The sequence below is a fragment of the Tursiops truncatus genome, chromosome 2, assembly GCF_011762595.2.
Source record: "Tursiops truncatus isolate mTurTru1 chromosome 2, mTurTru1.mat.Y, whole genome shotgun sequence".
NCBI classification, from domain to species: domain Eukaryota; kingdom Metazoa; phylum Chordata; class Mammalia; order Artiodactyla; family Delphinidae; genus Tursiops; species Tursiops truncatus.
The window spans coordinates 22,093,981-22,111,712 of record NC_047035.1 but is presented as its reverse complement, the minus strand read 5'-3'; the positions used below and the strand labels follow the sequence as shown (position 1 = coordinate 22,111,712).

The 17,732-nt window shown below is 40.5% G+C and overlaps 1 protein-coding gene across 1 annotated transcript in view; it reads left to right on the top strand.

The window, feature by feature from the left end:
* The window catches only part of TSHR (thyroid stimulating hormone receptor), a 166,730-nt gene extending 158,407 nt beyond the window's left edge, over positions 1–8,323 (top strand). The window contains exons 10-11 of the mRNA XM_019919874.3: positions 2,566–2,754; positions 4,888–8,323. Coding sequence (XP_019775433.2) covers positions 2,566–2,754; positions 4,888–6,301 — 1,603 coding nt within the window. The 3' untranslated portion in view covers positions 6,302–8,323. The remainder of the gene's footprint in view (positions 1–2,565; positions 2,755–4,887) is intronic.
* Positions 8,324–17,732: the final 9,409 nt, after the last annotated feature.

Sequence of the window (17,732 nt, the reverse complement as noted above, 5' to 3'; positions counted from 1 at the left end):
ATGACCTTGCTCCACCCATATGTTACGACTACTCTACTGCTGTGTGGAGAATGGACTGGAAGGGAGTAAGAGCTGACAAGAAAGCTACCACAGCAAGAGATGCTGTTAGCTTGAACCAGAGAGCTTCCATTAGAGATGCAAATACGAGCTCTGCTGGAGTTCAAATCCCTGTATTTTGCTCGATTAAATGGACGAGGAGCAGGTTGGTGTCAGGGTGGGGGATTAGAAGCTAAATTTGGGATGGATCTGTCAAGTTGGAGATGCTTGTGAAAAATCCATATGGAAATGTCAAATAAGCAGTTGACTATATAAGCCAAGGTCTGGGCTGGGGCTGTATTTGCTTGGTTCCTTCCTTCTGATTTGAGCTTAAACTCCAGATTGTGGCAAGGAGGGCATTAACATTGAACACCTACTATAGGCCAAGTACCAATTATGTTACAGATGTTTCCGTCACAAAGTTTATACACATTTTCCAAAAACGCCTTCCCAATTCAGCCCCACCAGGACCCAACTAGAGGCTACCTGGGAAACGCTTATTGCAGACACTCAGACAAATCAGGGAGTAAATTCCTCCCCCCCAGGTTGCTAACGAGTTCCTGGAGGGGTTGCTGCACCTGGATCTATGTTCAAAGACTCCAGAGACCTGAAGATATGAAGGAGTCTGGTGATAATCCCAGCCCCCAGCCACTGAGCTGTCCTAACCTTCAAGCCTTCCCGGCTGAGTCCCAGACAGCACAGAGCAGACACAAACCATCCCCTCCATGCCCTGTTCAAATTCCTGGCCCACAAAAGCTATGCTTGTAATAAAAAGATTGTTGTTTGATGCCATTTAGTTTGGGGGCATTTTGTCATGCAGTAACAGGAATGGTTACTGAAGTGTTTTCTCAAGAAATATCTATTTAAAGACACAGACCTACTAGAGAATGGACTTGAGGATACGGGGAGGGGAAAGGGTAAAAAAAAGAAATATCTATTAAAATGCAAACGCACTATTTGGAAGGATAAACTCTTTCAGATGAACACACACAATCAGTGTATCCAACAGACAGCAAAGCAGAAAAAAGGAGCCAAGAGATACTCTCTTGTTTCACCGACAGAAAAGAGACACGTAAGTGGCCTCCAGAAAACCGGAGGCATAAAGATGGCCACACCATGAAGACACACGGCTAAACGAGAAAGAGATGCATCCAAAGGAAGATGAGGCAGGAGAGCAAAGTCCAGCCTCATTTACCTCACAGTTGGGCTTAATTCCTCAACTCTCTCACTAACCACAAAGTTATTCATTTAGGCCAGTTTTTCCAAATGTACTTGCTTAACGTTAAAAATCACCTGGGGATCATATAGTAACAAGCACCAAGGGTAATTATTACCCCCAGGCAAGTTTGGGAAATGCTGAAATATGGAATTTTTAAATTAAATATAAAACAAAATAGCGAACATGACAGCCTCCCCCCAATAATCACTGTTCTGCAGTGAATGGGGTTAATACTCAAGCTTCCTGTTTATAAAAAGCAAGTTGCAAGTTCTAGCAGCCTTGAACCCTGAGAATGTAAATCCCAGCTAAGTCCAATTACAATAATGTGGAGTAGAAGTTGAAAATATTGGAATTCATTTGCTAATCAGTCATTACTAATTACATGAAACATTAAAAATATGATTGTAAAAAGAAGGAATATTTAATGAAGGTCAATTTAATTCAATTGATAAAATATAAAATAAGAGAGATGTTAGTTTAAATATTTATGGTCTTATTCAGGCTGTTACTCAACACAAGTAAAAATGATGGAGCAAGATACATAACCTGGATTCTGTGGGACTGAGAAAAGAGCAGGAAATGTCACACTAAAAGCCATGAATTAATTCTACTTTAGTAACTGACACTAATGTCTACACTGTCCCCAGCCTCACCACCTCAATCTGAATCTCATTTCAAATTGTTAATATAAATCCTGGAGTTTTCTTTCCCGGAATACATTTAGAGCCTTCTAAGGAATCTGTGGCGAGATTGTTCTGAGTCATGAAGCCACCATGTAACTGGTTATGACTCCCAAGTTCTGCGTCATTAGGAGAAGACTTTCATGATACTGGTATTGATCCGTATCGATGAACACTTTATCAATCCCAAAACCCTAGCCCCCACAGAGACTGGGAGCAATTTAGTCCCCTCTGAGCCTGTTCAAATTTATTGCTCTTGCCTCTTGAGACCATTTAGTAGTTATATGATGTAGTTTTCCAGAGTAAAATTGACATCCATCTCTGATTCCCAGAGTTTGTGTGTATTGTAATGGGTAAAACAAAATGTCTGCTGAACTATGTATTATTTGTACTGATAGATCCTGGAGTTCTAAACAATAGAAATGGAAGTCCCTTGCAACATACCAACTTAGAAGCATAATATCCATCCTTAGACCAGTGGCTGTGTGTAATAACTCAGAGTGCATATTCTACAGCAGAAAGCATCGTGTCATCTCCCCATTAATCTCAGGCCTGTCTGTCTTTCTGGCCAAGAACTGGAAGGCCCTGGCTGCTCACCATCTCTCTGTATCACTGTTCTCTCCCTCCCAGGGATGTCTCTCATACCAGTGTTACTGCCCTGCCATCCAAAGGCCTGGAACACCTGAAGGAACTGATAGCAAGAAACACTTGGACTCTAAAGAAACTTCCACTTTCCTTGAGTTTCCTTCATCTCACACGGGCTGACCTTTCTTATCCGAGCCACTGCTGTGCTTTTAAGAATCAGAAGAAAATCAGAGGGTAAGTGACAGTGTCTGGAATAAGTGACAAAAGGCTTTGGTTGAAGTTGAATTAATTTCTGGGTTTGAGGAAGAAGCTCTGTGGTTTGAAAACCAGGTGAAGAAGAATTTGGAAACATCCGTCAGAGACATGAAGTTCATGGGACACAGTGACTGCAGACCGAAAGGGTTGCAGATAAGAAATAAGGCCTGTGTCGCTGGATCACAGCAGGGGAGGGAAGGATTTTAGGTGATGTTGTAGGAGAGGCAGGAATCTTGTAGAGGTTACACGACATGATTTCTGGCCTCCAGACCCAACCCATATTAGGTGCCACAACTATGAGGACGAACTTAGGAACAACACGAGCAATTGGATTACCTGGTCAGTTCAGGCCTTGCAAATGTCACAGCTCCCTGGTTACAGTGTGGGCTTTGTAGTCACCTGGGTTTGTGTCCCAGTTTTGCCACTTCCTAGCTGTGTTATCCCACCCTACTCACTTAACCTTCCTGAGCCTTTGTGAAGGGAGATCGTAATGCTACCATTTACAGAGGTTTTGAGAAGAGCAAATGAGAAACTGAGTAGAAAACACCTATCACCATGACCTGGAATTTAAGTTCTCATAATATGTATTATTTTATTAACAGGCTGCTTGTGGGCTGCAAAAGAGGGATGGCCTTCTTTTTCTCCCATGCTCTCTCTGAATCTTGTCTTCACCTACAGTTTCACTCTGCATCATTTCCCCTTTTGTGTCTGTTCTTCATTTATCTCTTATTCACTCCCTCTTGGCTTCTATATAATATCTGCGGGTTGACTTCCTGCACTCAGACTAGCAGTTGTAAATAAGTTGGGATCTAGCTGTGGGGATAGAAGCAAACAGGAAAGTTGAACAGCTGTGCAAAGAAAGCTACTGCGGGCATAACAGTGGCAGAAAACTAGGAGTGGGATATGGGGACGGTGTCAGCCAGCCCTGAGCAGAAAAGGGACCAGGGACGGGCGGGAGGCTAAAGTGGACCCCGAGGGCAGTATCCAGATTTCTCGTCAACCTCCAAACAGGTTGGAATAGGCAGTCCACCAGGCATTTTAAGCAGAGCTCAATAGATGAATCTGCTCAGCAGCTAAAGCCAGTTAAAGAATCCCATTTGGGGAATTCCCTGGTGGTCCAGGGGTTAAGACTCTGTGCTTCCACTGCAGTGGGCACTGGTTCGATCCCTGGTGGAGGAACTAAGATCCTGCATGCTGCGTGGTGTGGCCCAAAAAAAAAAAAAGAATCCCTTTTGATATCAGTCTGGAGAGCTAGTGAAACACTAAATCTTACTTCCATAAGCATGTCTGAACAATAGTGTCCATTTATTCATTTGTTCAATAAATATTTATTGAGCACCTGTTATGTGCCTGGCACTGTCCTATCCACAGCAAGAGTCTTCTTGCATTTTGTTAACGTTCTAGAATGGGAAGTCAGAAAAGAAACAGGCAAACAAAAAGAAGATATTAGATAGTGCTGTGAAGAAAATAAACACAAGGCTCAGGCAATGTATTAAGGAAGACGAAGGAAGCCTCTTCTGAGGAAAGAAAATCTGAGTTTAAAACTGAATAATGAGTAGAGGCAGCCATGAGTTTTTCAGGCAGGCAAAGGGAACATGGAATTCTAAAGCTCTGAAGAGGAAAAAAAATAATAATAGTAACCAAAATATACATGGCACTAACAATGTTCCAGGTGCTGTCATAAGAACTTCAAAATGATAAACTCATCTAATCCTTTAACAATCCAAAACGAAATAGATACTCTCCCTATCCCATTCTACAAATGAATAAACCAATGTTCATAGACCTACCCAAGATGAAACAGCCAGTAAATAGTAGAATCAGATCCTAACCTAGGCAGACTGGCTCTAGCATCCATACTTTTTTTTTTTTTTTAAGTCACTGCTGTTCTTGAACTGGTTGCAGACGAGAAATAAGGACCAATGTCAGTGGATCACACTTCGAGAGGGGAGGGTTATAGGAAATGACATAGGAGAGACAGGCCTGACCAGATCATGTAGGATCTCACAGAATCATGTATATCATACGAAGTAGTTTGCATATTTTGCTAAGTGTTGTGGGGACTATTAGAGGGTTTTCAGCAAGTGGTGACTTATATCTACTGCCTTGCAGAATCCTTGAGTCTTTAATGTGTAATGAGAGCAGTATTCGGAGCCTGCGTCAGAGAAAATCTGTGAAAGCTGTAAATGGTCCCTTCGAACAAAAATATGAAGAGGATCTGGGTGACGGCAGCGCTGGGTACAAGGAAAACTCCAAGTTCCAGGATACCCACAGCAACTCTCATTATTACGTCTTCTTAGAAGAACAAGAGGATGAGATCATTGGTTTTGGCCAAGAGCTCAAAAACCCCCAGGAAGAGACCCTACAGGCCTTTGACAGCCATTATGACTACACCGTGTGTGGGGGCAGTGAAGACATGGTGTGTACCCCCAGGTCGGATGAGTTCAACCCCTGTGAAGACATAATGGGCTACAAATTCCTGAGAATCGTGGTGTGGTTTGTTAGTCTGCTGGCTCTCCTAGGCAATGTTTTTGTCCTGGTCATCCTCCTCACGAGCCACTACAAACTGACTGTCCCACGCTTTCTCATGTGCAACTTGGCCTTCGCAGATTTCTGCATGGGGATGTACCTGCTCCTCATAGCCTCCGTAGACCTCTACACGCAGTCTGAGTACTACAACCATGCCATCGACTGGCAGACAGGCCCTGGGTGCAACACAGCTGGTTTCTTCACCGTCTTTGCCAGCGAATTGTCAGTGTACACACTGACAGTCATCACCCTGGAGCGCTGGTACGCCATCACCTTCGCAATGCGCCTGGACCGCAAGATCCGCCTCAGGCACGCCTACGCCATCATGGTTGGGGGCTGGGTTTGCTGCTTCTTGCTCGCCCTGCTCCCTTTGGTGGGAATAAGCAGCTATGCTAAGGTCAGTATCTGCCTGCCCATGGACACCGAGACTCCTCTTGCCCTGGCATATATTATCCTTGTTCTGTTGCTCAACATAGTTGCCTTTATCATCGTCTGCTCCTGTTACGTGAAGATCTACATCACAGTCCGGAATCCCCAGTACAACCCGGGGGACAAAGACACCAAAATTGCCAAAAGGATGGCTGTGTTGATCTTCACTGACTTCATGTGCATGGCCCCAATCTCATTCTATGCTCTGTCAGCACTTATGAACAAGCCTCTCATCACCGTTACCAACTCCAAAATCTTGCTGGTTCTCTTCTACCCACTTAACTCCTGTGCCAATCCATTCCTCTATGCCATTTTCACCAAAGCCTTCCAGAGGGATGTGTTTATCCTGCTCAGCAAGTTCGGTATCTGTAAACGTCAGGCTCAGGCATACCGGGGTCAGAGAATTTCTGCAAAGAACAGCACCGGTTTTCAGGTCCAAAAGGTTACCCGAGACATGAGGCAAAGTCTCCCCAACATGCAGGACAACTATGAACTGCTTGAAAACTCCCATCTAACCCCAAATAAGCAGGACCAAATCTCAAAAGAGTATAAGCAAACAGTTTTGTAAGTGGTAGGGGGACTTGGGCTGGTTTCTTGAGCATGCATTCCAACCACTGACACAACACACAGTTGACCCAACCTGCAGGTAGTGTTCAGCTCTGGAGAGGGACTAGCCTTAACCTAATCATTGCCTCCAAGAAGGAAGAAAGGCTACCGACATGTCTGAATCCCAGGTGATATCAAAGTAATGTATACTTTCTGGAAGAGTTGCTGGATGCTAAGTGCAGTGATGACATTGTGTAAAATGCTTAATAAATATCACCTGAGCCAATGTTGACATTGAGCTTTCTCACTTTCATATGGCATTTCATACTAAAGCTTCAGCAAATGGCAAATGCTATTAACTTGGTTGGTGACCACAAGATAAAACTGGCCCCATGTTGGTTTAGTTCCACTTCATGTTCCCTGATACAACCCAAGAGAGTTTGAGTCCCTAGAAACTGAAAAGTCAAGCAGAACATCATGCACGGAACAGCTATTTTGACACATGAAGGAGGGGGAAGGTGTAGATTTGAGTTGTTTTTTCAGACTCTGAAACTTAATCATCTCTGCACAAGAATCTACCTGATGTGACCCAACTGTTGCCTGGAAAAACTGGCAAGATTTCAGCTGTTGTGGCTGAGCAGACTAAGAATTACTCTTCTTGGCCAGTCTTCTGGCATTAAAGATGTGAACTCTAGAAAGTACTTATAAATAGTGACAAGTGGGAATTATGAGCGGGGCACACTAGATCTCCCACTGATTAATAAAGCAGGCTGGACACTAGTTTACTATTGGATCTTGGGCAAATTACTGGGCTTCTAAAGTCTGTAGAAATGAAGGAGATTGATGGCCTCTTCCAGTTTTAAAACTCCATGTATATCCCTTTCCCTCAAAACATAGGTTGCCATGACAAAGAGAAAGAAAAACAATAAGGAAGCAGAATCTGTTTTTCCTATCTTGTAGGAAAAACAATGTGCCATCTCCTTCTCCTTGGAGCCTAGACATATGACCCAGCAAATTTTTTCTTTGTTTCATTTTTGGTTATGATGTCTGAACCAGAAATTCTATTGAGTGACCATATTGGGTTGGCTCTGAACCACTCATCTAATTATTAGATCTACACAGCTATAATTATCAGGCCAAAACCAGATTGATATTCACACAATAGAATTAGGGTTAGGGTGGTTTTGCAAATGCTTGTTATTTAGAGTTACTACTTCACTGTGCAGGTTCACTTCAAACATTTAACTTGTCTTCAGGGATTGGTTTCTTTACTTAGCCTTTTCTGACCCACAATACAGTACTAAAGAGAGGTTTCTTCTCTCTGAAACTGCCAGCTCTTTCCAACCTTGTTGACCACTGGACATAAAATCTTTATTCCCTAACAGTGCTCCCTTACTTAATATGGTCAGGATTTTTATCTATAGATGTATTCTCCAGGTTATCTGTCAAGACAGTCCCTTAATTTCATCCCAAAGGGAGATGGCATTTGCTTCTCAGTGCTCATGAACCACACTGTGCATTAAAACCACAGCATGAATTAAAAGCTTGTGTTAATTCTATGGAGTGGGGCAAGTGGGCCCAGTGGGTCCCCAGAGATGGTGACCCTGACTTACCTGGAAACTCTCAATAGCCATACCCATTCCTGATTATCAGTGAGACATGGATTAGATGTCTTAGTAGAAATATTACACACACCTAAAATCATGACTAATCCACCAGTTCACTTGTAACTAATGAAATTAAACAAATGTGTTACCTTTGACATGTATTTCTCATTTGTAACATTTTGAAATACCACATCCTGATAAATAATGTGTTTTATCTTGAGTAGTTGAAATAATGCTTTGGAAACAGTCCTAGAAAAGTAACTTCGACAGAATTGTTGCTAAAATTTGCATTTGCAACATGAAGTAAATTTTCTTCCTATGAAATGACTATGCTGAGTCCTAAAGTATTGCTTTTTGTAATTTGTGAGCTTCTGTAGAGTTATTATTATATGTGTTAAAACTAAAGACAGGAAAAAAATTGGCACATTGGCTAATAAATTCATGTTAATAAATAAATTATTGACTACTAATAACTTAAGTATAATATTGTATCTTGGTTGTAAATGGTCTTTATGTGAAAAAATTTACTCATGGTTAAATGAATTATGATTCATTGAGAGGCAATGAATCTAAGAGAAAAAAAACGATTGGTGTTGACACTAGGAATTTATATAGCGCTCTAATGAAGATAATAAATCTACAAGACCTGGTCAGAGTTCACTTTATCTGGCAACTATCTAAAGATTTCAACTGTCTAAAGATAGACCCAAATCAGTGAGGACAAACAGCCTCAAGTCAGTCACAATAGATGTCACAAAAATTCATGCCCTAAAATTTAAGCATGTTGCTCAAAGGAGTGTCTCTCAAGAAACCCTCAAAGTTTGACTCTTGCTCTATGGATAATCTGCTGCATATCAGAAGCAGCTGATTAGAAAAAGAGAGTCTATTACAAGGCAGCACCATGAGAGGGGCAATAAAGTAAAAGGGCAAGAAGATGAAACTGGAATCATAAGAATTAAAAACAATAACAGGGCTTCCCTGGTGGCTCAGTGGTTGAGAGTCCGCCTGCCGATGCATGGGACACGGGTTCGTGCCCCGGTCTGGGAAGATTCCACATGCCGTGGAGCAGCTGGGCCCGTGAGCCATGGCTGCTGAGCCTGCGCGTCCAGAGCCTGTGCTCTGCAATGCGAGAGGCCACAACAGTGAGAGGCCTGCGTACCGCAAAAAAAAACAAAAACAAAAAAACAAAAAAAAACCAATAACAGTTTGAGAACAAATACTCCTCACTGCTTGAAGGTTTTGGAGAAAAAACTATATCATAACACAGTGGTGTGATTCTCATTCATTCTGAATACCTAAAGGGACAAGAAAAACTTGGTAGCAATACGTTCTACTTCAAAAGATATAGAGTTCCAGCTCAAAGTGATGGATGAGTTCTGGCATCTATCAATCTTCCTTTTTCAAATTCCACTGAAATGACAGTGAGAAAATATAAAATGGAATCAAGCCAAAACTGTATTGTAAACAGGAGAAATGGTACCAACAACACACCCAAGTCTTTGATGACTTTCTGAAAGATGGAAAGTTTCTGGCCTTGAGTTGGTGGATAACTTAGAGTGGAGAAGGCTGCAGCCTAGAACATACAGGATAAGGCTGTAGCTGTGGAAGGATGTGTTCTTCCTTGCAGAGTCTTAAGAGACCCCTAAGCCTGAAGGTCACAGGACTGAGAGGCTAACTATGTAATTAACTGCCAGCCCATCTCACCCGGCCCCTCCCATCCCCTCTCACTCCATTTAGTTAGAACAACTGACACATTCAGTGTTTGCCCCAGGTTGAAATCAAGAAACTTATCTTAAAGAAACTGAATGTTCAGTGTTGATAGGGCTAAGTCCCTGGTCTGGGGCAGGAGGCAGGAAGCAGGGAACCTAGCCCACTTGCCCACTTCCTGCCCTCACATCATAAAGTGAAGCCTGGTCATTGACACAGACGCATCAACATCAGTGTCCAGTCAGGGAAAGGCATCTTGGGGGAGAAAGATCTACGCCATTAGCTGACATTAACCATTCTCATCCTTTATTCAAAAATAAAAATGAACCACAATAATTATCAGACATTTGAAGAGATGAACTGCATATCAATAGCCCAAAAAAAGACCAAATTGAACAAAGAGAACATTTCCCTAGAAAAGACAGTTCAGAAACACAGTATTATTTTTAAATTTGTAATTGATAACATCAGAGAAATTTGAGAAAATACTGGGCTCCAAAATAATAACAAGCTACTATTTTTTTAAAAAAGTAATAATCAAAAATGAGGAGGAGTTTTGGCAAATTTAAAATGGGATTGCCAAAGCCAAGAGCTTTAATAGAAGGACTAGGAGTTAAAGTAGAGGAAATCTAAAATGAACAAATAAATAAAGATGTGAAATATTTGACAAAAGTTGAAAGATACAGAGGATTAGTCTCAAAGTCCAACATATGTCTAATAGGAGTTTTAGAGAAAATGTAGAAAATGTAATAATACCAGAGCAACAGAAGGAAGAAACTTTCTTGAACTAATAAAGATTGATAGTGTCTCCTTAGTACTAAGGGGGCGGGGGGTGAATGAAAAAGACTCACGTGTAGAACAGTCCATATAAAATGTCAGAACACCAAAAGTAAAGGGGAGATCTAAAATGTTTGAGAGCGAATCAAGAGAGAAAGAGAGAAAAACATCAGGTATTGTAAAGAATTAACAAGCAGAGTCACCTTTAATTCAAGTTAACAAATTGTATACTAGAGGTCAGTGGAACAACACTTTCAATGCTGTGGGAAAAATATTTAAATCCAGGATACTATACCTAGCCAAATGTGCATCCAAGTGGAAGGGCAAAATAATAACATGTTCATATTACAAGTACTTGGAAAGTTTACTTATTTCAGATAAATTATCCAACACTTGGAAAAAAGCAAAAAGATAACTATTTTTGGTGTGTTTTCAGTGCAGTATTGGGCTTGACTTCCTATTGTTCAGGGTATTTTACAACTTGGTAAGGACAGAGGTTAACTTGTGCAAATGATTTTGATCTGATAGAGATTCAACTAACTTCTGCATGGTTTGTGGCCCCATTGGATATTAACCAGTTTTGTATCTAACCCAGCAGTTTTATCCTAACACTTAAAATTGCTTATAGATACTTAGCTTCTTAAGTGCTTTATTTTTTGGACCAATTTTAACAATTTGCTAATATCTTCATCAACTTTTAAGTTGAGTAAAACCTTTGGAAAAAATGTTTATTTTATATTTGCAGAAGCATCATTTTCTAACACTACCTATATATCCCATCTGAAAAATTACTTGAAGTTGTACTTCAGATATGACGTAATTTCCTTTTCAATGAATCTCAACACACTCCTGGTTTTAAAGCTAATAATATTTGTGTGTCATAATTCTCTAAACATTTTAAAAATCAAATTATATGGCTCACTTATATTTACCAGTAGAATACAAATATTACAAGCCTTGACACGTCAGAGTAATGGTACTGCTGACAAAAGTCAGGAGGGAGAGGGGGAAGGGAGAGGAGCAGGACATGATAAAGGAGCTAATTCCCTATCTTACACAGTGTGGAGGGAGGGAAGACTGCCCAAAGTTAACAGAATAAGAAATAGAAGTTTGTTTTCTAAGGTTATAAAGTTGACCAGCTGAAAAACTTAAAATCAATACCAGCCTCCAAATTTTAAGGCTGAAAGTTAGGAGATTATGCTAAATCAACTAATTTCCTAATCTCCCTTATGTGCAGACAAAAGATACATTGTCTAAATATCTATAGTTCAAGTAACAGGTACCTAAGTATATAATAGTAATACAATAACAACCACCAGAAGAACTAAAATCAGAAAATGGCTAAAAGTAGTTTTCTAGGGATTGGGACTAGGGATTGAGTACTGTTAGGGGCTGAATTGAGTCCTCTCAGATTCATATGTTGAAGCCCCAACCCCCAACATGACTGTATTTGGAATAGGACCTTTTTAGAGGTAATTAATGTTAAATGCAGTCATAAGGGTAAGGGCATAATCCCATTGGACTGGTGTCCTTATAAGAAGAAGAAGAGACACCACAGCTCACTCTCATTCTTGTGCACACAGAGAAAAGGTCATGGGAGGACAGAATGAGAAGATGGCCGTTTGCAAGCCAGGAAGAGAGCCCATACCAGAAACGGAATCTGACAGCACTTCAATCTTAGACTTTTAGCCTCCAGAACTGTAAGAAAATAAAATTCTGTTGTTTAAGCCACCCACTGTGTGGTATCTTGTTATGGCAGCCCAAGGTGACTAACATAGGTGAAAACTTTTCAACTGGTGCTCCTCTGTACTGCTAATTTTTTTATCATATGCTTACTTTTTAAAGACATTGGAATGGAAATTATTATAATAATATTATTCTTTAAGATAATAATTTAAATGTATCATTTAAAGAAAGGTGCAGAATGGCCAATTTTATCAGGTAATTGAGTTATTATATCTTTAGAGCTATAAGAGGGAGGCAGATATCACATTGAAGGTCACTTAAACAGTAATCTGACCATTATGAAATTTAGATTTTTAGGATGTGACAAATCTAAGCCATGAGTTTTAAAGTGCCTACTTTGTAGCAATATCAAGTAAACTAAACACTAAGAAAGTAAAAGCCCTTCAGAATTTATTCTATTGGACAGTCTAATCACATTAAATCAGAATTTCTGTTTCCCTTAAATGCATTGCTGTAAGTTGCACAGGGAGAATGAAGCAACTAATTGTTATATGAAATACGAATTTAGTAAGTAAAAAGAAAAACTCTAAATAAAGGAGAGGAAACTAAGTGTAAACAACTTCAATTTCATCACCCATTTAGCATAATTTTGGAATCTATTTTGGGAATTTAAGAATATTGGGGAATATTCTGTTTCATTTATTGAAGTATTTTAGATGGAGAGGGATTAGGAAGGTGAAGGACAATTGCTATTGGACAGCACACAATAAAAACTTTAATTGTATCTCAGCGCTGTACCTGCTAGTCTTAAAAAACATAACATGGTTCCTTATAGCCCATCTTGGCGGTTTAGAGTCACAGTGCACTATAAAAATGGCTCAGGCATATGGAAACCATGTAATGATTTATTAATAATTCACCATAATGGGATACAAACAAAGGATTCTAGTCATTGAGACATTTACAATCAAAAACAGCACTATAGATCTGCCCATTGGATGGGAAGCATTTTGATAGAAGCCTATTTATAACTCATTCCTGTGACTCAGGTTTCTTTCACCACGGGCACTGCAATTTAAGGACTAACCCCAAAGGCAGTTGCAAAAAGGTCTGAAAGAGCCTCAGTTCTCTGGGAGGCTTTTCAAGTTTCTCAGCAAGGGCCATATTAAACAGGTGAGGTAAAAGTTTGAGAAAAACAAGACTAGTTTCATCCCTGTTTCTTTTTAGCAAATCCCAGGTCTAAATTTTATTACATTCCACATCAGTTCCCCGGACACCATGTGGAAAAGACTTCTGGAATGATAGTAGACAAATTTAGATATTGTCAAACAAGATATGGGCAGATGATTTGTGGATCTGTGGGAATATGGGACTCCTAAGATTTTTTTTTTTTAATAACAAATTAGAACCATTTTGCTCTGTTTGCTCTCCGATATTTCTCTGATTTCTCTAAGTGTTCTTTAAGCACTTTGACAGAAGAGGAACCAGGGGAAGTATTAATAGCTTCAGCAAATGTTGGAGAAATGAGATACTGTGACCAGTCGATGCCATGGTCCAGATGAAAGAGGAGATGCCTGACATCATACCTGTTTTCACCATCTGTAGGCCAACTCTGGAGAAAAGGAAAAAGTGAGCACACACCTCTGGCACTCATAGCTCTTCCCAGAGACATATCCAAGTTGCTACTTGATTTCATTTTCATTAATGCACTTGAGCCACTAGTGGGAGCAACAGTTGAAGGAAATTAAAGCATTTTCTTCTGCTTCTTTAACTGTTTGACCATCCAGCCTAAATGACACCCATGGTACCCACTCACCCTACAGCCACACCCTGTCTTCCATCTAGAAGACCCTCAGTCTACACTGACCCCTCCATCCTATCCTAGTCCCAATACCCTCTTTCAAACCTATTCATTCTTTTCTATCCCTCTTCATGTCCTAAAAATACCATTTCTTTGGCCCTCATGCCACTATTAAAATGGGGAAAGGAGCCTATATCCTGCATCTAGGATATATTCAGAAACTTTTCAGGAATCATCATCATAGACTGGTGATGGAGAAAGTGAGAAGGTGCACAGTGTATTAGTACCAGTGGTTGAATGGTTCAGGATTAGTTACATATAATGAGAAAGAAATGTGTGGCTGGTGCTTTTTATCATCTCCCTCAGTTGAAAAGGAAATGCAGGGGCTAATAATTTCATATTTATATGGTTGCCTCTTACAGCAGTTGCTTAGTAATGCCTACCATTTCTGTAGAAGGATTCTTTAACTTTTTGATAAGTTAATAATAACCACTACAAAATCAATGGTTAGAAGAAGTGTCCAGAAGCATCTAATTCTTTTGGGAAGACATGAGTTCTTAAATCCTAAACTTTAAAAACACTTTATTAGGGGCTTCCCTGGTGGCACAGTGGTTAAGAATCTGCCTGCTAATGCAGGGGTCATGGGTTTGAGCCCTGGTCAGGGAAGATCCCACATGCTGCAGAGCAACTAAGCACGTGTGCCACAACTACTGAGCCTGCGCTCTAGAGCCCGCAAGCCACAACTACTGAGCCCACATGCCACAACTACTGAAGCCCAAGTGCCTAGAGCCCATGCTCCACAGCAAGAGAGACCACCGCAATGAGAAGCCCATGAACCGCTACGAAGAGGAGACCCCGCTTGGCACAGCTAAAAGAAAGCCCACGTGCAGCAACAAAGCCCAACACAGCCAAAAATAAATTAATTAATTTTAAAAAAACCACTTTATTAATAGCTAACACACACATAGATATGTGTATATGTATATAGTAACCCTGTTATGGTTCTTACTAGGTTTCAGAGCTGTTCTAAATGTTCTGTTAAAAGTAATTCATTTAGGATAAAGAAGATGTGGTACCTATATACAATGGAATATTACTCAGTCATAAAAAAGAACAAAGTAATGCCAATTGCAGCAACATGGATGGACCCAGAGATTGTCATACTGAGTGAAGTTAGACAGAGAAAGACAAATATCATATGGTATCGATTATATGTAGAATCTAAGAAAAGGCTACAAATGAACTTATCTACAAAACAGAAATACAGTTTCAGATGTAGAAAATAAACTTGTGGTTACCAGGGGATAAGGGGTGGGGAGGGATAAATTGGAAGATTGGGATTGACACATATACACTACTATACATAAAATAGATAATTATTAAGAACCTACTGTAGAGCACAGGGAACACTACTCAAGACTCTGTAATGGCCTATATGGGAAAAGAATCTAAAAAAGAGTGGGTATATGTATATGTAAAACAGGTTCACCTTGCTGTACATCTGAAACTTACACAACATTGTAAATCAACTATACCCCAATAAAAACTTTTTTAAATAAAAAATAGAGGAGACCTTCAAGATGGCAGAGGAGTAAGACATGGAATGACCTTCCTCCCCACAAATACATCAGAAATACAACTACATGTGGAAAAACTCCTACAGAACACCTACTGAACACTGGCAGAAGACCTCAGACTTCCCAAAAGCCATGTGGCTGACAGGGTCTTGGTGCTCCAGCCTGGTGTCAGGCCTGTGCCTCTGAGGTGGGAGAGCTGAGTTCAGGACATTGGTGCACCAGAGACCTCCCAGCTCCACGTAATATCAAATGGTGAAAGGTCTCCCAGAGATCTCCATCTCAACACAAAGACCCAGTTTGACTCAACAACCAGCAAGCTACAGTGCTGGACACCCTATGCCAAACAACTAGCAAGACAGAAACACAACCCAACCCATTAGCAGAGAGGCTGCCCAAAATCATAATAAGGTCACAGACACCCAAAAACACACCACCAGATGCAGTGCTGCCCACCAGAAAGGCAAGATCCAGCCTCACCCACCAGAACACAGGCACCAGTCCCCTCCACCAGGAAGCCTACACAACCCACTGAACCAACCTTAGGCACTGGGGGCAGACACCAAAAACAATAGGAACTAAGAACCTGCAGGCTGTGAAAAGGAGACCCCAAACACAGTAAGTTAAGCAAAATGAGAAAAAAGAAATATACAGCAGATGGAGGAGCGAGGTAAAAACTCACCAGGCCAAACGAATGAAGAGGAAATAAGCCATCTACCTGAAAAAGAATTCAGAGTAATGATAGTAAAGATGATCCAAAATCTTGGAAACAGAAAGGAGAAAACACAAGAAATATTTAAAAAGGACCGAGAAGAACTAAAGAGCAAACAAACAATGATGAACAACACAATAAATGAAATTTAAAATTCTCTATAAGGAATCAATAGCAGAATAACTGAGGCAGAAGAACAGATAAGTGACCTGGAAGATAAAATAGTGGAAATAACTACTGCAGAGCAGAATAAAGAAAGAAGAATGAAAAGAATTGAGGACAGTCTTAGAGACCTCTGGGACAACATTAAACGTGCCAACATTCAAATTATAGGGGTTCCAGAAGAAGAAGAGGAAAAGAAAGGGACTGAGGAAATATTTGGAGAGATTATAGTTGAAAACTTCCCTAATATGGGAAAGGAAATAGTTAGCCAAGTCCAGTAAGCGCAGAGAGTCCCATACAGGAAAAATCCAAGGAGAAACATGCCAAGACACATATTAATCAAAGTATCAAAAATTAAATACAAAGAAAAACTACTAAAAGCATACAAGGGAATCCCCATAAGGTTAACAGCTGATCTATCAGCAGAAACTCTGCAAGCCAGAAGGGAGTGGCAGGACATATTTAAAGTAATGAAAGGGAAAAACCTACAACCAAGATTACTCTACCCAGCAAGGATCTCATTCAGATTCAATGGAGAAATTAAAACCTTCACAGACAAGCAAAAGCTAAGAGAATTCAGCACCACCAAACAAGCTTTACAACAAATGCTAATGGAACTTCTCTAGGCAGGAAACACAAGAGAAGGAAAGGACCTACAATAACAAACCCAAAACAATTAAGAAAATGGTACAGGAACATATATATCGATAACTACCTTAAATGTAAATGGATTAAATGCTCCAACCAAAAGACAGAGACTGGCTGAATGGATACAAAAACAAGACCAGTATATATGCTGCCTACAAGACACCCACTTCAGACCTAGGGATACATACAGACTGAAAGTGAGGGGATGAAAAAGATATTCCATGCAAAGGGAAATCAAAAGAAAGCTGGAGGGGCTTCCCTGGTGGCGCAGTGGTTGGGGGTCCACCTGCCGATGCAGGGGACGTGGGTTCATGCCCAGGTCTGGGAGGATCCCATGTGCTGAAGAACGGCTGGGCCTGTGGGCCATGGCCACTGGGCCTGCGCGTCCAGAGCCTGTGCTCCACAACAGGAGAGGCCTCAGTGGTGAGAGGCCCGTGTACCGCCAAAAAAAAAAAAAAAAAAAAAAGAAAGCTGGAGCAGCAATTCTTCTATGAGACAAAATGGACTTTAAAATAAAGACTATTATAAGAGACAAAGAAGGACACTACATAATGATCAAGGGATCAATCCTAGAAGAAGATATAACAGCTGTAAATATTTATGCACCCAACATAGGAGCACCTCAATACATAAGGCAAATGCTAACAGCCATAAAAGGGGAAATCGACAGTAACACAATCATACTAGGGGACTTTAACACCCCACTTTCACCAATGGACAGATCATCCAAAATGAAAATTAAAAAGAAAACACAAGATATAAATGATACATTAAACAAG